The 27,962-nt window shown below is 36.0% G+C and overlaps 1 protein-coding gene across 2 annotated transcripts; it reads right to left on the bottom strand.

Moving 5' to 3' along the window:
- Positions 1-6,076: 6,076 nt before the first annotated feature.
- LOC140150807 (uncharacterized) lies at positions 6,077-26,690 on the bottom strand. Of its 2 annotated transcripts, none has more exons than XM_072172949.1 (18): positions 26,547-26,690; positions 23,440-23,574; positions 21,914-22,207; positions 20,835-21,164; positions 20,542-20,612; positions 19,605-19,845; positions 18,534-18,622; positions 18,090-18,288; positions 17,363-17,458; positions 16,979-17,112; positions 16,463-16,609; positions 15,542-15,896; positions 14,030-14,244; positions 12,076-12,243; positions 11,611-11,722; positions 10,235-10,497; positions 9,489-9,555; positions 6,077-8,987 (listed from the first exon to the last, which is right to left on the bottom strand). In XM_072172949.1, the coding sequence occupies exons 2-15, from the start codon at positions 23,501-23,503 to the stop codon at positions 11,681-11,683; spliced, it is 2,445 nt and encodes an 814-aa protein (XP_072029050.1). In that variant the 5' UTR covers positions 23,504-23,574; positions 26,547-26,690; the 3' UTR covers positions 6,077-8,987; positions 9,489-9,555; positions 10,235-10,497; positions 11,611-11,680. The 2 variants fall into 2 exon arrangements, with proteins under 2 accessions (XP_072029050.1, XP_072029041.1); XM_072172940.1 differs by lacking the exon at positions 26,547-26,690 and adding an exon at positions 26,367-26,536.
- Between the last annotated feature and the right edge of the window lie 1,272 nt (positions 26,691-27,962).

Raw genomic sequence — 27,962 nt, 5'->3', positions numbered from 1 at the left:
CAGACTATTTTATCAGCTTCTCATCGGTGTGATACGAGACGATTCAAAACAAATGCAGTTCACTATCAAACTTTTTAAGTTTACGTAGCTCGCAAGCAGATGGTTTGTTCCAATATTGGTAGTGTAATTAATAAATGCAGCTATATTGCTTAGACCTTGTAGCGGGAGCGAGGCACAGAGTGGTATCTTTCAAAATACTAGATATAATTTAATAGAATAATGTTCAAAGAACTCACCTGGTATCAGATAAATAATCAATGTTCTCTTGCATATGTCTCAATGTATGTAGATTTAACTCAACAGTATGTTTCATATTCCAATTGTTAGTCTGGCTATTCCATTTGGCTTTAGGACAGTGTGAAGTATGCCCAACCGTGTCTTGTGCTCGCTTGTGTCATAAGATGAGCTGTTTTAATCAGTTGAACACCGAGTGATCTGCTGTGCTTGCCATTTGTTTTATGGTGTCAATTTGCATTTACTGTTATATACACGTTGCGTTCAGAGAACTGACTGGTGTGCTTTTGGCGTATGGGCATATCAGAGTACAATTCCCCAAAGAGTAATAAACATGGCATCAGCAGAGGCTACGCAGGAGCAGAGATAAATCGTAATTATGTTTATAACATTATTATTAACCGTAGTCCAGTCTTATCAAACATATGCATCCTTACGCCAGTACAGAACAACAAAACGTCCATAGAAGTGGATAGTGTAGCTTCGGGTACGGATTAGGGTATTATTATTTAAAAATAGACGTAGGGGAGTAGTAGTTGTAGTAATAGGAGTAAGGAAACAGTAGACGTAGAAGTAGCGCAACATCAGCATCAGCAGCAGCAACAGTAGCAACAGACAGTAGCAGGCCCTATAGTACAGTGGGTGTTTTGGTCGCCCGGGTAGAGAAGTCAGAAGCGTTAATATCCTTCAATGGCAACGGTATTCGACAATAACATTCGAGATCTTACTAATTAAGTAGTGATTTCATTTCTTTAAACACTAGCCTATTATCTTCAAAACCTGATCATAATCAAATTTAAGGAAACTAAAACCCTACTGGCAGCACAGTGTAGTGATATTTTAATGATATATGGATTTTAGAACTACACACGTTGAGGGGGTCGAAAATACTATATATAGTAGTACATGTAGTTTTAATGGCATCACAAACTATTGTGAAATTGAATTGACTGCATAAGACGAACTGATTGCTTGAACAGATTCTAATTTGACTTTCAACTCGCATACCGTTATTATTCAAGAGATGTTGCAGCCAATTAATTTACGTTTACTAAATTATAATTTCGTTCGTTTAAGGGGGCTTTGTTCGATCATATCTTGTTCTACCAAAACGAAAAGCAATGGATACTTATATCTATATTACTACAGTAGTAAATTTTAGACGATACAAGACTTGCTATTATCGAATATCAAAAACACAATTAAGGGATGGGTTTATATGTGTGTAAATGGAGGAGAAATGGGAGAATTTTGGCATGTTTGCTGTGATTGTTTGCCTAGCAATATTGATCACAAGTACACAATTGATGGTGCATATCAAGGACCAAACTCTATAGTTTTATATTTGAGCACGATCACTTCTGTAAGGTCATGGGAAATTATGTAAATCGGCTTTTATATTTGATGTTGCATATCGGCTCACGCACTTTTTTTTTGTACCCAGTATTTCACGAAGTCCCTGTACTCTGATGACCCTATGACTTTTTGCTGGTATGTTGAGCACTTTAAACAATTAATTATAGTACTTACCTCCTACTTTCGGAACATGCATATGCCTTAATGTATGTCGACCATGTCAACAACCCAGTGTAGTTTTACATGGTTGGAAAAGTCTATTTCCTTTCGCTATTTTGCCAATCATAATTCATAAATTGTCCAACTTTTTTGACAAAAAGAGTTTTGCAACTATTCCGCCAGCAAGGAAACACAAATTTATGTGTATCCAGTGCGTCCTTTACGTTTAAATAGTTCAGTTTATTGTCAAGTTGTGCCTCTATACGCCATATTTACGGAATTGATGATACGAGCTGATACGGAATTTTTTAACCCAAATTTCTTGAAATATACATTACCTTTTTAACTTCTCGCCACGAAATTGGATTCATAAGAAGGTCAAATACAAGCCTTCCATTATGGCTGGTATCATCATCTCGATTGGTGTCTTGTGTTAGTATTATTCCATATTTTGCTGGTAGAAGTTCAATGAAACCCTCCATAATTCACGACTACTGTCACTTGTGTTATAAACTCGATGTGTTTACTATATTGTCGCTCGGGTCCGCGACTAATCGCAGTGACCGGTCTATCATTAGCTATTCTATACACTTTTCAATAGCCTTATTGCGATGTGTGGGAGTTTTAAAAGCCGAGCCATGAACAAAATATAATGCGAGCACCCGGGGGGCATCAACTTTAGAGGTGACGGTATGTGCCTGTCAATATATGCCCCCCTTTTGAAGCCGACTATACCCGATGACCAGGCACCTTCAGTTTTCAAAATATTATACCCAATGTTCCCTTTTTAATTTTGATTGTACATAATGACCCTTTTTTTAATAAAAAACCCCCAACGTTTTAGTACTGATATGCGCCTACTTCGCGACGCTTGTAGGCACATATACCCATCAATTCTAAAGTTGAGTGCCCCGGGGCGAGCGCAGACTGCGGGCCAATGAACAATGAGATAGTGGCTTTTCTGATATAGCTTTGAGGAACTGTTGAAGTATAAATCAGCCAACGAGTAGGTGTGTCCAAATTGCACATCTTGAATTGAGACCAAGACATGCTGTTATTTCAATTGTTATACCGTTCCGGTTGGTTTATTACCTACCATTGCCTACGAGATGCAGTTCTAAGGTGACAGAGGGACAGGTCTGCAATTCGATTCCACAACCATTCATACCTTTCATCTGTTTTATTGTATTATCGTGCGAATTGCTCCGTGGTACCTTACGGGTACCTGAATTTTATTTGAATGAAGGTGACTCTGTCATGCTCGACGTCATATTGCATAATTTCTATACAGTATATGCAATAAACCAACCAGAACAGTATAACAATTGAAATAATAGGCAGTTCTAAGATAGGTTAAGAAGAATATAACGTCACAATTCTGTATTATTATTCAAGGTTGTAACGTGTGTCTATGCTGTCATGTAGGCCTACCTGGCAACAGACACGCCCCCGGTACAAACAGATGAAATTTGTAGAAAAGCGTGATTATGACAAAAAACATTAAAAAATGATACTTTGAGGTATTGTTTTTTAAATTTTTGTATGGCAAATCATACATACACATGTGCTTAGGTCAAAAAGGTAACAATTTTGTTTTTGACCCCTGACTCACCTGTCATTCCAAACAACCCCTTAACGCCAATTCTTTTACAAATCATTCTAACCGTAAAGATCTAAGTCAGAGAATATTCCCAGTTCTTCATTCGTATGCTCCACTTATCTTAACTCACATTGCAATCAATCAATTGGAGCAGCATAAAATTAAGTATATACCATTATTTGATTAGATAGATGATACAACTAATACCATTGCTTTATTAACCATGAGTAACCATAACACTGTATCGGTGTTATTTTACTTCATCATTCTGATGACTGATTTTTCTCACCAAGAGAATAGCGCTTCTTCAGGTTTATTTTCCAATTATATTAATTTGTATCTTGTTACTAATATTCTTGTTATGACCTTTCATAATAACCTTATGACCGTAAATCATCTTTCTGCGTGATTGCTCGTTGCAACATTGTTAAAGCGAAGTTTTAAACAATTCAGTAAGTCATGTCGAAACTTTCCCCATGCTTTTATACTACAAAAGAAGTATAAAGAGCATCCAACAAACGTAACTGGGGACAATAAAAGATTAATGTTCAAATACCTTGAGCAAAATCTCATTTATTACCGGTATCGGCGGTATGTCTTAACATGGACTTGAATTTGAACATTATTTTAAGAATCGCCTTATCTGCTATACTTCTTTGCATCCATTTGTGTATATTTTCCATTAATTTGTAAATTGAACTTTCTCCGAACTTTCTTCTCTAAAAGATGCATGAGCATTGCAGATAAATGTCCTGAAACTTTATATAAAATTACAATTTCTTTATTTGAGCTATCTCATTTATCACCGGTATTTGTAGTATCATGGGTATATGTGGTATCGATATCTTAATGAATTTGTTTGTGTACAAATTAACATTGTAACGACCGAGTTTAAAGGATTTACACTATGCAAGGGTCGCCTTTGATTTCCGCAAGATTTGAACATTTGTAAGAATCGCTTTATCTACTACTACACTTCTTTGTACACGTTTGATGCACCGGTTTTGTGTAAATATAATGTTTTGGTAAGCAAGTAACATTGGATGCATTCCTACAATATCTGCACCTTCGATCAATCTACCTGATATTCACATGCAAAGGGTTACCATGTATAGTCTAAATGCATAGGTTAATGGTAATTGATGCTTATTACCGATGCATTCTTGGTATTGGTCGCTTACCTGAATATGTAATTGGTTTAATAATGTTAACTACGTTTGAGGCAACATATCAAAAATAAGGGTTTTTTTTCGTAACACATAAATCTATGATCTTAGGTTTTTTACTGATTGTATGTCAGTATATCTAAGATGGGTAGATGACCTCTAGTGTGCAAATCAGATGTCAGATCTGAGATCCCTATACCAAATGTTACCCATGACCCAATTATATAAACATGTGTATTTCAATGTTTTGTTATGTCAAACAGAATATGCTCCACGACATGAAATTTTGTTTAACATACTATCATGAAAACCTTGGATACTCTTAAGAGGCAGACCAGATGCTGAAACACACCTTGTATAATTTGTTACCAAAATTAGAATCTTGTTTTAAAAAGTGCCATTTGTAACGCTGATATTCTCAGAGCGAGTTTATTGGCAACGAATGCATTTAAAATTTATACATCTTGAACACCGTCTTAAAGGTCTAGTGAAACAATAAGGATGGGATAAGATGAATCAACCAACTACATAAGGGAAATGATAATCAGCTGAAATTGATATGTTGGATATATTACAAGTCTTAAAATAACACTATAATCCTTTATCAAAAATGATACAGGACGTATTTTTGCAACCTAAAAAAATGATACTAAGATTTAATATTGTGGGATAAACGTAAAAGGCAATAATTGTTTGTATGTTTTATTACCAAAATTTGCAGACTCTACACAAGTATATTTTAATATGTTGATATTTTAATAGACTTATAATAGCGTAATGAAATTTTGGAAGAAGCCCGGGGGAAGAAATTCGTATAAAAATAATATTACTCAAAATCGTACGTTTTATTATTCATAATAAAATACCCAAGAAAGGGAAAGTATAAATGATTAATAATGATATAGTTTTGGTACAAATGCCTTGAAATTTGATTGTTCTATAGCATATATACAAAGATCATTTTAACCCCTGAATAATATTTTTATATACAAATTCTCGTTGTACATAATTAGAATTCAATGGAATCATTTATTTTAGGCTTAAACCAAAAGTTCAAACTAATTGCTACTTGCTAGAGGGTGAGGGCTCGGGAAATGTCGCCAATCAGAACTATTGCCCCCTCAGGAAACCCACAAAAATACGAAAATGTCCACTTTTTGCAGAAATATTATGCAAAATGTGTTGATTTTGCCCCTCCCCCTGATATTCACTTGGCCCCCCCCCTCGAAAATAAATTTCCTTACTCCGTCACTGAGCTTTTGATAATTTTATTCTCATGCAGAGTTACAACACATTTACAAACCAACATCCACCACCCACTCATTTGTTTTGGTATAACCATAACAAGAAGCTACAAGACTCACACTAATGTAGTTTTTCCATTCTCAGGATCTCCAAGACTTGCTTTATTTACTACCACCCCAAGTAAACAAAACAAATGTAATATATATACGTACGTACATACATACCTACAAAGTTATACAAACATTATGCATACACACATAGCCAGACTGGTCTTTTATAAAATTTGAGCAAATAAAGATTGTAATACTAATAGCCTTTATGTTATATAGCATAAAGAATTAAGGAAAATTTGCCTTTATTTGAGGGTTTCATCTTAAGGGATCAGAATATTTTTCCGGTCACCAACAGGCGGCGGATGACATGATCGAGCCGGCAACTTGTGAAACCGCCCGGCCGTATGGCATTTTCCAATATAGTCGGTTAGTTTTGTGGGTTCATTATCGAACCCCAACGGTTTTAGCTTGTATTTATATTATTTATCAACATAGGCCTATTTATTTGTGATATTTCAAGCGTTTTAAAATTTCAAAATAATCCCATTCAATTACACGGTTGACGATGAAAATTTACTGAATTTAGAGAATTCAATGCGGCCACCACCTGGTCACCAATATAGGTGTAGCCTTCCCTCTCATATCAACAAACTCATCAGCTTTATTCATATAAGACTTATAACCTTTTATTTTATGATCTCTGACATTCAAAATACATAATCCTAAATTGTGTCGGGTTATCAAGTTGTAGTTCTATCTGATAGACATTAGAGCGAGTTGAGGAGGGCACACAGCTGGGTTTTTAATACCATAATTCTCAATAACTAATACCGCTCATTCATCGTGGCTCATCTATACGGACATGATATATTCTATCGCCTGTCATAATGTTTGCAGAATGTCTTGCATCATTCTCGCGATGTTCTCAAGTACACCATACCTCAATTGACGTCATTTTGGGGTTTTGTTCGCATGCGCACTGTAGTAATCACCGATAATAGCACAAGATGATCCGTATGGACTTCGGTTTATTTTGTGCAGATAGTACAAAGTCTTGTAGCTTCTTGTAATTTTTAATATGAAACATCTGTAATTACTGCTTTGTTGGCGAATACTTGTATTCGAATCTGCTACCATTTTAAATTAATACTATTTTACATAGGTAATATGGTTTTTTGAAACCTGTGTTGCAAAATTGCAATATTTTTGACATTAGTATTGCTAGTTGCTGAACTTTCGCGTCGCATAAACATCGCATAAATAAAATAAAAAATACAAGAAAGCAAAATTAAACTTCTACGTTACTCAAATTTGCTACACTCACCGGAGCGCTTTTACCAGCTCAACTGGCGTCTTCCGCGAATGTTATTGCTCTGAAGTTTTGCTGTTGCTGGTTATGTTGATGAGATAACATTGACGTTAAGGTGTGGATATCGTCAAACAAAAAGATGTGGCGCTCCTTGCTTCGTTGGATCAGGGTGAGGTCTCAGATAAGGTCAATGTCTAACCCTTTATCACGGTTCAGACTGGGTCTTTTAGTTCTATGAGTTGCTTCCAAGACCCTTCCTCTCCAACATTTTTACGTTTTCCTAATCAATCTGATGTTTATTCCTGTCAATGTGCTCCTTAATTGCTGATTTGGAAAATGGCCACTTTAGATTTATGTTCTGCTGGCCTCTTTTTGAGCTTGCGTCCAGATATACCAATGTACAGGGCCTAGGGATTCACAGTCTTTTCAAGGGATGCTGTAGGTACATAGCAACATCTTTTGTTTTACGTCATCTAAGCCTGTGACGTCATCGGTGGTATCTCGACATAACCAGCAACAACAAATCTTGAGAGCAATAACATCCGCTGAAGACGCCGGTTGAGCCAGTGAAAGTGCTCCGGTGGGGTTACCAAATTTGAGTAGCGTTTCAAGATATTGAAAATCTGATTGTGATTCTACCAAACAGTAGAATAAGACTATAGTGACGACGGTGTGCTTATGTCGCACCCGTCGAGACATTTCAATCCATATTTCTATATCACAACATCTTGTCCTTTCAAAGTAACCGGTAAAACATCATTTGAAATGTTTGGTTGTAACAACGCCTCATATCAAGAAGAAAATGAATTAAAAATAAACTTCACCACGCTGGGCGACATTAGAATTTTGTCAAATTGATCATCGGAATCGGAAGAGGATGTAGAAAAATTGTTGTCATATGGCACTATCAATGATTTGTTATGATGTAAAATATCATCCGAAATAAATTGCTGTCTTTCGTATGAGGGATACATTATACTCTGCAAGCGATTAGGGTGAAAGTGACTTAAGGGACCGTTCATCATTTACGCCATGGGGAGTGGGAGTTTTAACATAAACAAAATCGGCATCAAAAATTTCACCCCCCCCCCCCTCGCGTCCGCTCACTCAATTTGGCGTACACATTGAACGAGCTGTTGAACGGGCCCTAATGACAACGTTGGCATCACAAATTTAATGAATCTAAATATTTTGTCAGCACTACTGTTTCTGTTTCGTCCCTTTTTGTTGATAGATAGACTTATTATCTCACAGAATAAGTTTCAAAAGTTTGCCAACGACATTTCTTGGAGATCTGTCTTTCATGGCCATTCTGCCGTATACGTCACTGTTCCTACATACACGCAAATGAGTATTTTTCTAATAAAAAACATGAAACGCGTATTTGAAAATCCACCAATCATCGCGTAGGCTGATTATAAGTATTAAAGCGAGAAGTATTGCTCATTTCAACTCGAGCATTCACAAAATCTTCTTTCTTACTGGTAAAACAACGCTGCCAAGCCTGTCGTACTTCCTTCTGTCGCACACAAAATAGCAAAAAGATGAAAAATCCTTGAAAAGAGTTGCACACAGTGAAGATCACTTGAAAAGCAACATTGGCAGTGTTGATAATAGTAAAGAATCCAAAGATCCAGGTCAGGCCTAGTAAACCGGTTATGGCTAAAGCATTCAAAGCTCTGTTGATTGATTGTTGTCTTTCTTTGGCAGTATCTGGAGTTCTTTGCGCGGGCTTTTTGACTAGGGTTCGTCTGCATGTTAGTTTTTGAATGACAAGGATAAATATACAGATGTTGAACGACAGCATGATGAAGATTGGAAGAAGGTCTGCGAAGTAGAAGGCATAACCAACTTCCATGAAGCAGCTGTGGATAAAAACAAATTAATACTATAGTTTAGCTGGTAAACAATCAATCTGTATAGAGCAAGCTATAGTCTTAAAAGGATTTTTAACAAAAGCACCAAATTCCCTTTTTTAAATATTAACAGATGAATATTGAGTTACTTTTGTTATTATGGTTGCAAGATCTTTTGTTTTTACTCTTAAAATTTACGTGAATACATATACGAACGAAATAGCAGAATGTGCTCCAACAGAACAGGTTTGTAATTAAGAAATTGCAGGGTAGACATGCAGTACCAAGTATTCGTACTACATCTACATACAAATGCATATACCCCCACACACACCCCCCCCATCCCAACCCTCCACACTAAAACACACCCCACCTAACCCCACCACCTACCCCGGGCCACCTACACAGCCCCACGATGATAATGACATTGAAGCTGATAATTTAACTTATAGTCTCAAAATGACTATTGAGTTTTTATGGTACTTTGCAACATTATAGAAGCCTACTTACTGTTTTGTATTGCAGTATTGTAAGTAATCGATAGCTAAGACCAGACCTACTATGATCAAGGGTGCACCTGTTTTAATAAGATAAAGAAGCTTTTCTTATATATCATAAATTTCACTGATATCATCACATGCACAACAGGAACACTATCGGCAGCAGCAACAACACCAACAACAATTAAGTGTCATATAATATTTGAATAATTACTTCTTGGTGACAATCCAACAAAATCGATTACTTTTGTTTGTCAAAAATCGTAATTTGCTAATGCACTCTGCTAAGCAACACTTTGAAAAAAGGTAAAGTAAGAATAATGAAAATAATTTCATGTTATATCTTTTGTCTAAACCTAAATTTCGCAGAGGTCATAATTATTATTATCCTATAGACGAATCCAACGAGCCAAGTCATGGTCAGGATTTGGTCGGCCATGACGGGTCCCCGCATGCACCAAACTGGTGTAGTGACTGCGCAATTGGGTGGATTAAAGCCGCTTAAAATTCGATGTTAGGTTCTTTTGTGTTGTACACTGTGATTATTCTTTTGTCTACGTGTAACACAGGTGATAGAATGCAGTTTAAAATACCCTCCAAGGCCGCATCATTTCACATTTTAGGTGAGATGGAGCCGACGGGGACCCAACTTTGGCAGCCATTAAGGTGTAGGAATGCGTGAAATTGGATTCGTCTATATAAACACTTATTTCTAAATAATACATGTACCAACCTTTTTTAACTTTTATAACTTACCCCAAGCAAACAACGCCGCTTTTCGCAAAAATTTCTTTATTCGTGCATTGAAAACTTTTACAATCAATAGATATAAATTAGTAGCTTCAACGGCCATCCAACATACTGAGGCTAATGTAAAATAGTGAAGCAGAACAGCTACTGTAATACATCCGCCAACGGATTGTGTTTGATCTATTCCAATCAGGAAGACGATGTAAAGACAAAGAAGTGATACTGAGAGGTTGATGAGGATACGACTTGGTGGATTATTACGTAATGATCTGTAGTAAATACCATGATAAAATTATGGTTATGAATAGATTAATATCTCAATATAGCGATCACCCAATATAACATAAGGTAGTATGACATCATGAATTCATTGAACATACCCGAAGCATAGGATGGTGGTTGTTTGTCCTGTTGTGAAGAACAGCATCCCAATAAACATGGCATGTTGGTTATACTGTCTTCCGGAGTACAACAACCACATTTAATAACATCGTGGAGAATAGGGAAGATAAACTATAATCTGAGACACAATTAAATCGACCAGTTTGTGTATGACGTCGACCATTGTTTGATTAGCGCGTAAAAGGTTGGTTGATTCATCGGAGAAAAGAAATCGCAGAAAGTGGCGATAAATTAAGGTATATTTACAAGGCGAAAATCAACTTTTCTAGGCATTGTTGACATGGTGTCTTCAGAAAATAAAAGTTTCCTATTATTAAGACCTTTTGAGACAGTTTGATTGACAGATGACGTCAGACGCAAACTGGTCTTTATTAATTCAGTCTATGATTATCGCATTGCTATTTTTCGATAATAAATTGTAAAGCACAAGAATAATCTACAGTCCCGGAAAAAATGTGTTCGAACACCCACTACATAATTCCCATGCTCATCTTAGTATAGTGCGCACGCTATATGAGTCACTGAAAACTAAGAATTATAATAGAATTCTCTCAATGTTCATCTTAAGCATATCCCCTCCCCTTTCCCCACCAATCAATGTTGGGAGAAGATATGGTGAAGATGAGCATATTGGGTATGCCAACATTGTACGGGGATAGAAGGGGGACCATTTCCAATAAGGCCTTTAAAGTGTTCGAACAATTTTTTTCTAAGATTGTAGGTATGCTGCTAGTAATAAGTTGGGGTTGCTTGTGTATTATAGGTTAAACACGAATGTATGTTATCTTCCTGTATTACGATCGTAAAATTAACAACAAACATAAAAAAGAGAGCGGTTTATTTGAAACGAGCACAGATACTCGTGTTGTTTTAGAATTGAGAGTAAAAAAATAAAATTGTTATCTTGGATTGTTTCAGGAAATTGTCTATTGACAATCGTGTTTTTTGACACTAATATTTTATAGATAGAAGTTACTAACTTGATAGACAGGTAAGTAATGATGGTAATAGTTAGAGTTGCAATACTTATTCCACATCCAATTGTGCTGATCAAAGATAACGCCAAACTGGTTTTGCTTGGCCTCGAAAATCCTAAAAATGATGGCAAAACAACATGAAAAACAGTTTCTATCTTAAAACTAAACACGTCAGTATTTTCAAATCTGTCGATTCTGACTATACAATCTTCAATCTTCTCTGAATTTTAATTATCGTGATGCATATGTATTGCGTAATATTAAGGAAGAGTATCCTGCAGAGCTTCTGATTTATTTAGGTCGGCTCTCTAGGATACCATTCGCTTAACATGCTTAAGCGCCAGTCGCCATCAGCAGCTGATGTGCCATATAATTGATACGCTGTTATAATGTTTAGCCTATTCATTCTAATGCTGTATACAAAGCTTGATATAGGATAGTAATCAGAATCATGATGTTTTGACTTACCATTAAGACAGCAAAACTAGTTAAATGATCACAGTAACATATAGTTCTATTAGCGGTGTTATTAAGAGCTAAGTAACACCCTTCGTTAGACCAATCTCCACGTCCTTCATCTAATTTAAAGTCCCAATATACGCACTCGTAGTTATCTAAGCTACCGGATTCCCATATCTGAAATAAGAGATTGCCAAATGAAATTATATTTGTTCTCATTGACCATGTATTTGGGCGTAAAATGTGTTTTGTTTGGATGACGCAACTGTAAATTATTAACCCCGGGAACAAATTAAAACAACACTTTGTTCTGATACATAATATTTGGATTCTCAAAATAAAACAGAATCAATTGTCAACGAGGAACATTATATAGTCGGGATATCGTGAGTCAAGGTCATTCATTCATTGAGAAAATATCGTAGGCAGCAAACTAACTACATGAATACTTTTGTCATATTCCAAGTAACTACCGCTGTAGTTAGAAACTCGTGGAATTTATGTTATTTTGACAGTGTCCGGAAAACACCTATATATATGGCAGTATTTACACTAATTAATTGACATTATGCGTTGGCTACGTCTGCAAGAGCAAAAGGGTGTAAAGAATCATACAGAAGATGAAATTATGTGATTGAAAATAAAATTATATGTATAATTTAAGGAAAAGAAATCAACCTCATAAAAAAATGTAAAATCACGAAGCAAAGAGAGATACTGATCATGTAACACAGAGATAGAAAGGAAACATAGAACTTGTATAGCTAGAAAGGCAATATATGACCTGCTACCACGAAATGAGCGTAAAGTCGCAAGTTGGTAGTTTCAAGACGTCCTGACTGCTGAGTTGATGTTCTTTGTTTGCCGTGCACCTGTACAAGCCAGTAGTATGTCCTTCGTGAATAGGGGCACAATGGGCTATTCACAATGGTCACAACGGACATACAGACATACTACTGCATTGAACAGATGCGTGTGAAACAAAGAACATCAACGCAGCAGCCAGGCGTCTCGAAACTACCAACTTGCGACTTTGCGCTTATTTCATGGTAGCAGATCACAAATAGAAGAAATAATAAATGAATGTTCTTTTTCCTGTCTCTGGTTAATACCATAACGAGTCATCCATCTACGATTTATCATTAATAATCAGATCAGACACGACGTGATTTGTTGTACAAACGTAACGCACGTGAAATTTCATTTTAAGTTCGCCAGATGCTATATTGAAAATGAAATAAACAAAGTCAGTCATCTCGCTCTAATTCTGTTTATTATTATCTTTGATCCATATAAAATTTGACATCTTTATGAGAGAAACAAGATACAGCAGACAGCTGTGTTCATATACCCAGTGGAGGAAATGATACCTTCCCAGAATTCAATCTAATATTCTATGAACAAATTGAAATCACCTTTAATGATGCACACAAAAACCCACACAAAATGACTTCTAAAACTGACACAATGCTGTCTTATGTGGAAATTTCAAACAAAAAGCCAAGTATTACATTATTGCACGTTGTACTTGCTGAATTAAAATTAAAGTTAAAATTAGAATTGAAATTTGGGAGCTACTGTTATAAAAAGATGTTATGTCGGTTTCTTTAACATGTCTGCTAATTATAACTAATAATCTCTCAGACTTGCGCTCTATTTTTGTGATTCACGTGATTTAACAAGATATGTGCAATATGTCTCGCATTTACCTTACACCCGCTAGTGTGAAGCGTATAATTTATGTACCATCCCCTTTTCTGATTGACTGAAATCCATGTTAATAGACATTTCAAAGTGTAGTGCAAGATGTTATTTGGAAAGGGTGTCTCATTAGTATTGCTTGTCAGTGTGCTTGTGAAGCTCCGGTGTGAAACTCTATACCGTTTGACAGGAAATGGTGTGAACATGTATCTGCAATACATTATGGGATATGAAATAATAATTGACATAACTATTTTTATACCTCGAGTGGCTGGAACACGTTTATGACTTTCTGGTCTGACGGCAGATTAGCGATTTGAGTACCTTCAATAGACGCGGCTACGATGCGTGTTCCGACTATACGTTGTGTTCGTTTAGAACACGACTCTTCAGTAGGCAATCTGTTGGACTGAAAAAGCTTGCTGTTCTCGTAGATGATAAAGTTGACAGGAACATCAGTGCTGCTATTATTTTTATCTAAATTGTTAAGGAAAAAGAATTGTAGTAGATGATAACATTAATAATTGACAACAACATCTCTAACGCACACTAATGTACATACGGTACTAACTATTTACATCTCCAAAATCGTTATCAAACGGGACATGCATAACATAAACATGTACACAGCTTTCCATTACACTACCACACGTAGACGCACTGTTATAGACATACTCATCCTCATTCCTCACACGAATACAATACAATACAATGCAATACAATATAATACAATACAATACAATACAACAAAATACAATACAATACAATACAATACAATACAATACAATACAATACAATACAATACAATACGGTATACTACAATACAATACAACGTTCTTACTTACGTAGACAAATACAATACAACTTTGTTAGTAAGGTTGATTTTCCATGTTCCGGATCTCCGGCAAAATATATCAGCCAGAATATAATAATCCCAGTAAACACAAAACGTTTTACAGAAAGCGTTTGGCAATGTCGGTTTTATAAGGGTATAAAACGTTCTAATAACATTCAGAAAACATTTTTGAAAACTGGATGGAAAACATTTTAATAGAACGTTATTAAATGCTGGCAAATTAGTTTGCAAAACTTTTTGCCAAAATGATATGGCATTACCCTTTATTTTGAAATTAAATAGTTTTGACCAAAACTAGAACACGTTTATAACGTTTTGAAACTATATTTGTGTTTGTTGGGATGTTACCTACACACACCCCACACCCCAAACCACACATATACTCAGTTAGATTACACACACCCCTACCCACACACCTATAATACCATACAATGTCGTTAGTAGTGTAGAATTTTCCTGATCCTAATCTCCTTGCAAATTATTGCAGCTATAATAACTAACACTTTTACAAAAACACACAGCCTTCCCATTACAACCCCGCGCAGACTCAAGTTATATGTCGTCAGCCTACTACGCTAATTGCCTAAGTCATTTTCTGTAATTTTGAAAACAAAGTACAAAAGATGGTTCAAGCATGCATCGGTTATGTAATCATCCTAATTATATCGGATTATTCCCTTTCATTTGTCTCATTATCATTTGTTCTTAATTTTGTACAAAGGTTGTTGAATATGTTTAAATGCATGCTTGAACCATATTTTGTACTTTGTTCTCAAAATTACAAAAAAATTACTTAGGGAATTAGCGTAGTATGCTGACGATATACATTTCACACATACAGACACCTATCTCACCTACACACATTACTATTAACTGGATTAAACTTTCTCTTGGTTAGTTTTTATGTCCTATACTCACCATTCAGCATAAGGCCAATTTCTGGGAGTATAATGGCAACATCAGTGTCCTCAACTTCAATCTCACTGGTGTCATAGAATATCTTTCTAGTTTTCTCTTCATCTTTATACATATCATCTGTCATTTGAGCAAATCCTAAACCAAATCTTAGTACGTCTTGATCTACATTAAAAGCTGTGATGGCTATATTGCGACCGTTGTGAGAGAAATTACCACCTTGCTTCTGTTGATTGGATATTTGAGATTCTAAAGATGTTAGGATCCGAGTAGGTGCATTTGTTGACATGGCATTCAGGAATTCGTTGTTATCAACGTCTAAGATATTGTCAACTGTTTCTGCAACAGAAGATGTTACCTGGCAAGAAAGAAGAGAGAGGGACAGTACAATGATTCGGTACATGTAGATCAACAATGTCATGATCAACAATATAGCTACTTTACTAACAAAGTTGTATTGAACTGGACTACATAAGTAACTAGATTGTATTGTATTGTATTGTATTCCCGATTGTATTGTATTGTATTGTATTGTATTGTATTGTATTGAATTGTATTGTATTGTATTGTATTGTAGTATTGTCCTGGAGTATTGCAGCATGGGTAGAATGCACTTCTGTTCATAACAAAATATTTTTACAAAATTGCTACTCTAGGAGGGATTATAAATAAACGTCCTAAAGTAACAAAAAATACTACATTTAACATACAGTGTGTTATCTTTGGGGACAACAATCGAATATATAGCTCTATAAAATAGTATAAATATATACAATGCATGGTTTTGACTGTTTAGCCTTGCAGGTGTTTCAGTATGAAATGTAACCTGTTCAGTTCTGTCCATCGGTTTTTTTATGAAACTTTCCTCATGCACAAATTAAAATGTAATGTAAGTAAAAATTGTGGGAAACGAGGTCATCCTACCTGGTTAGATGCGCCCTTGACATCCGCTATATGTTCCAATGTTGTTGCTATTGCTTCCAATCCATCCTGGTCAATGATGCCAGAGTCATCAGATAGATAGACTAAATCTGTGGCAACTTCTTCCACATTGTTGATATTGACAGTATTCTGAATGAAAAGTTACAATTTGGGAAGGCCGATTTGTTATAATAATGTAGTTAAAATAGCAAACACTGGACAAAAATATTTTAAATTTTGAACTCATAGCTTTTAAAATAAAAGATCATTCGAGAAAACGTCTCAATCAGTTCATCAGCTTTTTATTTTTGTTGCTATTGTTATTATTGTTCGCAAGTTTCAAGGATTCATACTGAGACAGTACGATTTACACATTGCTCTTACGCTGATGCACTTTGTATCACCTTGTGAGGAAACAATTCCCCCTTTTGCAATAATCTCTCATGATCAGTGAACCTATGTCACAAACACAATCCACTCTGTATTCAGCACTATGCTACGAAATAAAGTATCACAAACCTTTGATAACATTTCTAATTGATCTGTAATGGACATTTGCTCGTCCTGAAAGCAATCGATGATAATAGGGTCGTTCCATACTGGTTGAAAATCTGCACCCACTTCACATATACGGCTACCGCGTGGAATTCCAGCTGGGGAAACATTCAAGAAGAAGTGTATCAAGTCAATTGTCCTTGTATTAAAATTGTATTTAAAAGAGGAAACCTGTATTTTTTAAGTATTTGCCCAGCCTCTGGACTCCCATATTTGTTGAACGTAAACGATATTTCAATGTTAGTAACTCTAAGGTCAATTAAACCATTTCCCATTTGTTACTGTTAAGGAAGACTTACTAGTAAAAGAAAGAGATTCGAGTCAGTGAAATTTATCACTGGACGTTACCTTTTGCAGAGTACTGAGGACATTTCTCTATGGAATCCGTCGAGTCTCCAGCCATAGTTTTTGGCCATGAGAGGGTACGTGTTTCGGCATAACAAGCTGTAGTTATAATTGAGGGTCATGAGAAAATATTAACGAAGACAATTCCATAACGCACCGTAGGTTGGTGCTAATAGTATCATCAATCGCTTAGCATTACATACTGGTGCATTTAGTGTTGGATAAATGAACCATGAAAGAATTCTGTCCTTCGGAGGGGACGTTAATCCGTCGGGCCCGTGTGCAGAACAGTGAATACATGTACATGTAGCGGGCAGTCAGTTTCGAGAAGAGTATTTCCATTGGACCCCGATAAACTAATAAAATATTTGGTGTGAGCTGATTAGGGCAATGCGCCTATAGAGGCTTTCTACGGTTATCCAATGTTGTCAAACCCGAACAACTCACACACATACAATATACTTGCAGGCCCAAATCTGCCTTCAATATTTGGGTTGCCCAGATCTACTGATGCAATTAATCAAATACTGGGCTATTCCAGTTGAAATTTATACACCCCATATATGGAAGACATGACCTTAATCTCCCACATAGGATGATGTAGATTTCAAGGAGAGTCACACATTCAGGTAACTCAATTTGAAATTTACATTCCATGTGTGGGAGGTTAAGGTCATGTCTTCCGTAAGGGTGCATAGATGGATTTTAACTGGATTAGCTCATGGCTTACCTTCTCGAAGTGTTGAAATATCAATGACTCCAATTTCCAGCATATTGTCGTCAGTTGTTATCATATGCATTATAATCAAGTATCTTTGACCAGCTTGGAGATGATGTATCTCCAAGTATTCCTCCGTACGCGTTGTATTACGCACAGCTACATCTGCTGGTTTAGTTTGGTTTTCCGGCTGATACATGTAGTAGCGAAACTATTGGTAAATACAAGCCAAACTCAGTTTTTTGATCATAAACCACTGATACATGATGCGTACCTTATCTTATAAACCAATCGTAAGCTGTTAAAGATTTGTATCAATTTTAATAGGATTGTCATACAAAAATTTCTTTACATAAGTAATGTAATAAATAGACATAATAAAAGAAACATTTTATTTGTAAGAAGAATATTACGAGAGAACAGCACTTAAGTTGACTGTTTCCTAGGTATACTCACAAGCAGTTCCTTTGTTATTGGTAATGCACATTCTGGCATTTTCCACCAAAGAGTTATAGAGGACGTGTTGACAGCATCAACGATGATATCTGAGTAATCAAATGAAATATGTCCGTCAGCATTTATTTCAACCACAAAAATAAAGCTGCAATATTTGGCAAGGAGATCCGGTTATACAAACGAATATAATTAATCAACTACTAAATTAAACTTCGGCAAACAATGTTCACATGTCATGAACTATTTGTTGCTCGGCTTTCATTGGACGTATTAAATTGCGTCCCATAAATAACACCAGACCTAACCTTTTTACGGTATCCCTTATATTGTAATTTATCAATTAATGTTTTGATTCTACACTCAACAAAATTAAAATCAGACTTATTTATTAGCATTTTTAAAACACAGCATTGACATTGTAAATCAGATGAAAGTCATTTCATTCAGCAATATTCAAGCAAAGAATATTGCTGCTGAGAAAACACTTCGCTCAGCACCTCAAGAACACAACAGATGTGAATCAGCAATACAAGTTTCTGATCCTTTAATTATTATGAGTAGTGTATTTTAAAGCCATATTATAACATTTGCTGAGGAGAACGCCCTCAATTTTTTTAATTCTGGTTTTTACACGATTGTAATGTTCTTTAGTCAATAAAGATACTCTGCAAAAATCAAGACTTTAGGTGCTGTAATTTTGTCAAAATCCGAGATTTTGAATAAAACGATGGAACCGGCGTTTTATTATTACGATGGAAATATTAGTCGAACACGTATGCACAGTACGTACACGGCGTGCGGGATACACATACACACATACCTCGAGGATCGTACCGTATTACAACCGCGGGAGAAACATGCATGGGCGCTAGTAGTAAATTCCAATTGTCTATGCTTTACCTCACTTGTTCGGCTCAAAATTAAAGGGACATATCTGACAGTAAAAGCTAACATTTTATGGAAAATAAATACTAATCTATTTTTACAGAAATGTTATAATATGGCTTTAATTAAGGTGCTGCTGGTCAATTTAGTCCCAACTTTTGCAAAAGATTCGAAGCTATTCATTACCTGATGTTAATGTTGTACCATTCATGCTGTCAGATTGAGGTCCAACTAACACTTCTGAATTCCTCAATTGAACACGCACATCGTAGGTAACACAGGAGTTTAATTTGGCTATCATTGTTCCATTATGCGTAGGGCTTACAAGGTGTACGTTTTCCTTTGGATAGGTATCCGAAGTTGATTCTTTCCACGTTACTTTTACGTCCTGCAAAGTCTTGCACTGCCATGTAATGCTTGGTGGAAGCTGAGTATGTTTGAAACAAAATATATTTAAAACATTCAATTGTTTAAGATCATTGGAATAACAGTTTAGAAAATGTCCCTGTACCATAGGCGTGGCTTCTGGGGGTGGGGGATGATGAACCCCTCCATATTTTGATAAGGGGGTGGTCCATACAATCATCCCCCAATGTTGACGCATGTATGTGGGTGTCTGACCAATGAACCTCATAATTGGCCATTTTACCCTAAAATATTTTGAGCTCTTCAAAACTTTCCGTTTTCTGACATTTTGTACTTTAAGCAGCATTTGCAGTATGTAGTGGTTTATATGAATGGAATTTCATTGTCATGCCGTTCGGGTTATGTAACGCACCCACTATATTCCAAAGGCTGATGTAAAAGGTCCCTGCAAAGCTTAAACTTTGAGCTACTTTAAAACGCTCCAGATTTACTTTCATGATGTAATTGTATTTGGAAAGACTGTAGAAGAAGAATTGACAAAACTACGATATGTATTCTAGAGACCGACTGTTGAAGACCGATTGAATGAAGTGTCCCTTAAGATAGCTGGCGCTCATGAAGTTACTTTTAATCTATATTTACGACCGCTCACCGGTGTCTCGACTCTCGACAAATCATCCCATCACTGCTATTCTCTTCACGTACATGTACAAAGTATCACAAAATATTATTTGTAAATGATTAATCTATAACGTACTTGCCAGTAAACCAACAGGGCTGATGAGTTCATTGCTCGTACCCGAGTAATTATAGCTACTTCAGTCGGTACTGAAATTATAATATGTAAAAATGTTATTGTGACATTTGTCATATGTATGAGTTCAGTGGCATATATTTGATATATAATTGCGTGATATTGAAATAAAATGACAAAAACACCTGACCTCTCCTGTTTTGAGGGTTTTCTACTTTTTTTCTTATTGGACATATTTTAATATATTTTAATATTTTTAATATTTGATATATAGTAATGGTGCAAGTGTGACCTACCATCACATTTGGTAGTAGCAAGTGCCATCGGACTCGGCAAGCCTCTCCCTCCTTCTCCTGGTCTGACTGCAACAACAGCAAACTCATATTCGGTGTCCCAATGTAAATCAGGTACAACCACTGCTGGTGCATTATTTCCAGTAACGGGAATGTCGATTTCTGAGTACATCTCACCAGATTCAGATGTGGTTTGGCGATATTTCACAATATATCCTAAAATGGGTCCATCACCAGGCATATCTGAATTCCATTCGAGCCAGATAATTAGAGCGGAATTTGACGTTATTGACGATTCGTCGATTATCGGTTCCATATTTAGTGATGGGGGTGCTAAGAAAAAACAAACAAAAACAAAATGAGCAATATTTGATTCAAGCCGAAATATATCTAATAAAAAAAAGGAAGAAAACCTCAAAAGAGAGCTTTTTATTCTCGAACTTACGGATATGAGTAGCGCATCATACTCTTTTACGAAATTGGTTATACTAACTGTTTCTCGTGTCAAAGGAGTTATTACTCTCGATGTGATTTTAATCCCGGGATTTGAATCTATTTAAACATTTAAAAAACCATTTTGTGCCAGAAAATTGAATCGTCAACGTAAGATTCATAAAGCTTGGTTGGATAGTTTGGTTTCATATCTATCTTCAATGAATTCTAGAGTCTATGTTCAAACTAAGATTCAGTCGGCAAGAATGAAATACTATCCGTCATCAGAAGCTAAAGTTGGTTAGTAAAGCCGGGAACCTTACACAGACATCAGATTCAGAATCCACAATTATTTAATTTAATTAATTATTTGTATAATGCTTGGGAAACGAAACGATATTTGTTTGCATGTATTGTATACCTCGACTGCCCACATTAGTACCCAGTTTCAAACCATCGTCTATCAGTGGGAGCTGGTGGCCTAATGGTGAGGGAATCCGTCTCGTGGATTCCCTTATTTTTTCTAAGTTGGGCAGTGTGTTAGTCGGCATTTAATTATTTGTTGTCATGTTTAATTGTATGTAACACTCTGGGTTTGTAAACTGTTCTTTCTTATAAATGCTCTATTAGTTTACACTTTGAGTACTCACTGTAGACGTCAACCAAGAAATGTTCCTCAGTAGTCGATCCATCAGGCATATTTAAAACACAAGTGAAATTTTCTCCAGGTTCTACGACAACTACTTCATACTTCTTCTCCATTCTATACAGTCTCCTGATGAACGTTGTGCTTGCTTTCCGTACTACTGTGTTGTTACTGTCATAAACGTTGAGTTCTGATGAATCAGGGACAAGATTGCCTACCACAGCACACATCAAAACAGTGGTGGCATTGGTGTTCACTTTGTCTTCGTATGAAAAATGTTGAATCTTTGGCGTCCCATCTGAAAATTAAAATTATGAGAAAATTGTATAGGGAATTCGAATAATTGCAATATTACCATGTAATGACAGTAATTTCGGTATCATTTTGTTCACTTTCAATATTTGCATTAATTGGATCTAAAAGACAATGATCGATCTTAACGTTCTGGATCATTCGCTTCTGTTCCAAGGTAATTCGTAACTACTTGCCTATAATTATGTGGTCCACATAAGACGAAAGAAAGAGAGAATGAACGAGTCTTGTATTGGTGAACTTGCAAATAGAGCACCTTTGGACTGGGAACCAAAAACCAACAGAATACTGAGAGCACATTTTCAAACAAGACATCCGAAACTGACAATTATGTAATGCTATGCCTGACTAATGACATAAGGAAGAAACAGGCTTCTACAACACTCTTCAAAGCGTAGCTAACAACTAGCACATCTTATTCCTGATGGGTGATCTAAACGCAAAATAGTGCGTGGTGCAGGAACTCTAAACAACAATGGAGCGAGAATTAATGAACACTGCAAGGTGAACAGACTTGTGATTGGTTGGTGAAACACAATCCCTCATGTGGAAACAGCTTCGGAGCCAATCAACGACGCCTATTCAGAAACAGCAGAGCAGCTGGCAGAGGGCGTCCTTGCCTCCACTGAAGGGAAGGGGGAGAGCTGGATTAGCTAAGAAATATGCAATGCTATTGATCGTATAAAAAGAATTATTGAACACTAAGCCTGATTAACAACCGTTTAAATCAGGAGAGTACAAAATAAACCATTGTGCGGAGAGCCAAGATAGCATATACTGATGAAGCTAAGGGTGAAGCTACTGCCATGCCATGCCACTCAGGGGATTTCCGAACGACAAAGACATTGAGTGGAGAAACTACCAGTAGAGGTGGACCAAATAAAGATAAGGATGGTATAACTTGCTTAGCATGCCGGAACACCAGAAAAAAATGGCTGAATGCGGGGCTGAATATTTCAGTGAAGTTCTGAACAGACCACCCCGACTACTGCACTTTGCCTTTGATACAATTTCAAACATGTCTGAGCTAGAACCTGTCAATAGCTAGAGGAACTCCAGATCAACATGATGAGGAGTAGGAGAGAAAGATATGGAACGGGCGTCATCATTGTGTGGGAGATTAAGGTTATGTCTCCCATAGAGAGTGTATGGATTTCAATTGGAATAGCCCAAATGGGCATGTTAGAAATCCAGGAAGAATGTTCAATCGATTGTTACCTTCATTACAATTATTTCCCACGTAACCGGGTTGACAACCTCGTATACAGTAGCCGCTAGACATGCATGGTTCTTCATCTTCACAGTAACATCGTCCGTCACAAAGAATCCCATAATATCCAGGGTCACATTGGGCTAAAATCAGATAAAGAAAAAAAAATTAGACAAACAAAATGAAGCAATTGTTATTTTTGCAATCGCCATTTAAGCAGGGAATGTAATGCATAGGACTACAATAGAACGTAGGCCGGACACAAAAAATAATTAGTCATATAAGTTTGTGATATTAGGCCCCAAAACATCTACTGGGTGGTTGTGGGTAATGTTTGGGAGTGGCGTTGGGGTGTTGGCACTATGAAATTTTTACACTGAAAATCACACTGATATCTGTAATGAACACTGAAAATTTAACACAATGAACAGCACCACTGAAAATAACACTGAAATAGTTCTTTTGTTAATATTCAGTATGCAAATAACCATTGTCTAGCCACACTGAAAAATGGACTGAAACACCTCTGAAAATCACTGGCCAGTCATTGATCCCACTGAAATGGATTTAATCACACTGAAATGAGCTGGCCTGTTATATTGTTATGGAAACTAATGCCCTGGATCATTGCTCATTATAGCAGACAATAGCCACTTGATATACCACTGAAAATACACTGAAATACCACTGAAAACAATTTCAGTCTAACAATTTCTTTTGTTCTGATGATTTTCAGTGTTACCCTGTCATTTTCAGTGTGATTTTCAGTGTAAAAATGTCATAGTGTGGAGAGCCGTTTTTGTCACACAATTTACAGGCGTGTTTTTAAATCAAAATAGCACAGGAAAAATGTACAAACATATCAAAAAATGCACATTTGCTCCCCGAAACTTGAATGGCTCGCATCGGCTATGTAGATCATTTATGACGGGTTATGAATATATTATGCGATCACCAAGCGGGTGGTATTGACACGTGGAGATGGGTGGGCAAGATTTTGGCACACCAAGAGCTAGGGCCCAGCGTCATCGTCCCTATATCTTCGTGTCAGAAATTGCCATGATAGTAGGGCCCCGAGTAGGGCGAATCCACTAGTTTTTCAACAGCCTCCCATGGCGATTTTGTTCCGCCGTGTTTAATAGTTTTGAGATATGGGCCGAGGGACTCAGGCAAAATACGATTGCCTCACACCACCAATGACCTCGACACACCATCTGTACGATAGATGGATACGTTTCTTTCCCACTACGCATGCGCCACTGCCACTCGTCAGCTGGAAGGACTCGTTTTTACGATCTGGGCAGGATAATTACACATCTTAGCATTGCTATAAACTCAAGAAGATTTTTGTCCGTTTTTGTTTTCAAGACGCAGGCTGAGTTTTCAATACGCAGACACATCGAGGGTTGAGAGCCAGAAAGCCAAAACTCACAATCACCTGCTCCCATAAAATGAGTATAAAGTCGACAGGGTACTATAGAAGACACAGTCCATTCATTCATGACAAAATTCAATAGAAAACTAAAGACATTGTAAAGGAAATATTGATTTTTGAAGACCAAAACAAGGAGCCAACTTTATGCTCATTTTGTGAGAGCTGGTCATAGTAAGTTACGATTTTCTGGTTTCTTGCCAAAAAATCAGAATGCATAGACAGATATAGTTAAATAAGTCTTTGGAAAAATGGTTGTTCTAGCATTAAAAAACCTGAAAATGCATGTTCCTCACCATATCCATATAGAATATCATGGAATTTAAGTTCATTTTTTTTTAATCCCCAGATAAGTCAAACTAAAGAATTAGGATTGAGTGTCCTCTGTCAAAATAGAATTGCAGACGAATATGTTTTAATTTAAAAAAATTTAGTTACTTTATTTCTGGAATCGGGAGTAATGCACAAAAAACAAACAAACAAACAAACAAACATACAAACAAACAAACGGACAAGGAACCGATGAGATGATTTTAAACATAATAAATGTTGAGAATAATGTTTAATACGCGATTCTTATACCCTAATATTGAAATAGTTTATCAGGGATATGAAATCACTGTATATATTATAATACAGTAGATTTTACAGAAGTTCGTGATTTATTCTTATGATTAAAATCTCGTATAAGGCTATATACATTCAGGAAATGGTGCCATACTGTATAAACAGGTGGCCGTGAGTAACCCAGTAAACTAGTTCCCTTTAAACTACTATGTAGGCCTGGTGTCACAAAAACATTTTATTTTTTGATCGAAAGCTAGCTTTTCCTATCAAGAAATCAATTATTTTTACTACAAAAAGAAATTGCCTTTTTTTCATCTATCATAATGCCATTATAATACCAAAATCAAACCAAATAAAGTTCCCACGCAATTTATTGCGTCATGATTTGCGGAAACATATTAGGTGTCTATTTCTCTGTCGCTTACTATTAAAAGGGCATTTCGTGATCCACAGCATCACCCCCCCCCCCCACTTTTCTAAAATAAGTTGAGATTTTTATATCACTGGAAACCTCTGACTACATAATGTTTATGTTCAAAAATTTCTTGCAGATTAATTCGTTTCGCAAAGATATCGTGAAATTTGAATTTCGTTCTGGTGCACCAGAACGAATTACAACGCATTGTCTATGGAGCAGTGTAATACACATAATCATGCATAACTCGCAAACGCAATATCGGAATCAACTGATATTTTGGGAATAAACTTTTTCGTGGACATCTACTGAAAAATGTCATAAAAAGAGGATCACGAAATCCTCCTTTAATGTCATTATCATAATATCATTATTGTTTATTATTATTATTATTATTATTATTATTATTATTATTATTATTATTATTATTATTATTATTTTTATTATTATTATTATTATTATATCATTTTATTGACGTAACAGTACTATCCTCCCATCATACCCAACATTTTGCAACTTACCTTTAACATTACAGAGTTGAACCATGATCCATAACGAAATATATAGAAACAATCCAACTGGTCTCAAAATTGCCATGCCTATTAATTTAAAAATCTTCTTGAAAATAAGTTAAAAACGGTGAAGTATGTACAATTGAGTTCAATTTGTTGATTGCCATGCAATATTATAGACTCACTTACAATGTTATTATAGTCCTTGTATGTGTGTCTATGTCTTGCTACCACTCAGCGTTTAACTGTAGTTTATTATCTCTTTTCTGGCTTCCTTCCTCTTGAGCCTAACTTGTAGGTGTAATGTACAATGTAGGCATAACAGGATTTAAATCATTGTCGTATCTGAAGGTCAAAGATATATGTGTCTTTAGAAAATAAAAAGTCATGAAAAGTTCGTTAAAAAGACTACCCCCCCCCCTAAAACCCACATTATTTGATTTATGAGTCTAGGACTCATTTATATTAATTAATCCAAATTATTCATCACTATATGGAAGTTTTGGCATTCGATTTTTATCATATTTCTATATTATCTTTTAGTTGGAGAGTGAATGAAATGACTAATTTGCTCCACCGTTTCCTGCTGACCATACTTGGACATAGAAACGCCAAGATGAGTGGGTAAAAAAATAAACAAACAAAAAACAAACAAAACAAAACAAAAATGACACACCACTGCAAATATGCAACAATCAATTAAGCAAGAATATGTATATATATATAAATAAAGCAAGACGTAAATTAAATATATTGATATGATAATTTGATTTTTTGATTTTATTCATTCAATAAAAACGCATACTTGAAAGATAGACATAATCCTAGAAAAGGACCGTTAAAAATTAAACATCACTCAAAAAAACAAAAACGAAAACAAAAGCAAAAATAACAATAATATTTTAATGACTTATCCTTCACTTTTAGTAATTTGTACTCAATTTTAATTTTCTTACATTTTCGCTGGTATCACTAAATGAGAGAAGGAAGGCCAAGATCACCTTTTACCCGAATTCACTTCAGAATGCACAACAAAACACACTGTTTGTTTGAGTTAACAAAATCTTTACTATTAAAGAATCTTTAATGAAAAGTAGAGTATCATTAGACAATATTCACAAGGTCGGATTTACCATTGGGCCAGATAGTCCCGGGCCCAGGGCCTCTAAATTTTAGGGGCCCCAAAAATAGCACTGTGCATCTTCCTTTTAAGCCCGAAAAATACCATTTTGGGGAGCCAAAATAGGGTAAAATTGCAAATTTTGCGAGCAAAATGTCCTAGAAAAATCTATGCTAGCTCGTCTCCCACTAAATTGTAATGCTCTTATGATCTTATACCTAAACCAAAACTACACTACTTCAGGAAGGAGAGGGGGAGGGGCATGGGGCCATGGTTTGCGCAAATCTGCGACAAAAGTGAGTTTCGTAATTTGAAATTTTAAGGGGGGGGGACGACAAGAGTTCCGACTTGGGGAAGTTCCCTCATGCCCCCTGGCGCCGCAACTGATTCCAAGGCAATTTGATTCTTTGGCAGTGACGACACTCAAAGTGATGTTACTTTGACTATTCACTCGTTGCTATTTAGGAACATTTTGAGGGTTGAGA

The sequence above is a fragment of the Amphiura filiformis genome, chromosome 1 (genome assembly GCF_039555335.1).
Source record: "Amphiura filiformis chromosome 1, Afil_fr2py, whole genome shotgun sequence".
NCBI classification, from domain to species: Eukaryota; Metazoa; Echinodermata; class Ophiuroidea; order Amphilepidida; family Amphiuridae; genus Amphiura; species Amphiura filiformis.
This window is presented reverse-complemented; position numbering and strand designations above follow the sequence as displayed.

Bases quoted from the DNA above. Each gene is read 5' to 3' on its own strand.
- LOC140150807 (XM_072172940.1), bottom strand. From the start codon at position 26,442: ATGGCAATTTTGAGACCAGTTGGATTGTTTCTATATATTTCGTTATGG. The intron at 21,165-21,913 runs GTGAGTACTCAA...GTTTTTTCTTAG, and splicing joins TTTCTTGGTTGACGTCTACA to CACCCCCATCACTAAATATG. The intron at 18,623-19,604 runs GTAATGAATAGC...TTGATTACTCAG, and splicing joins TGGTACAACATTAACATCAG to ATATCATCGTTGATGCTGTC.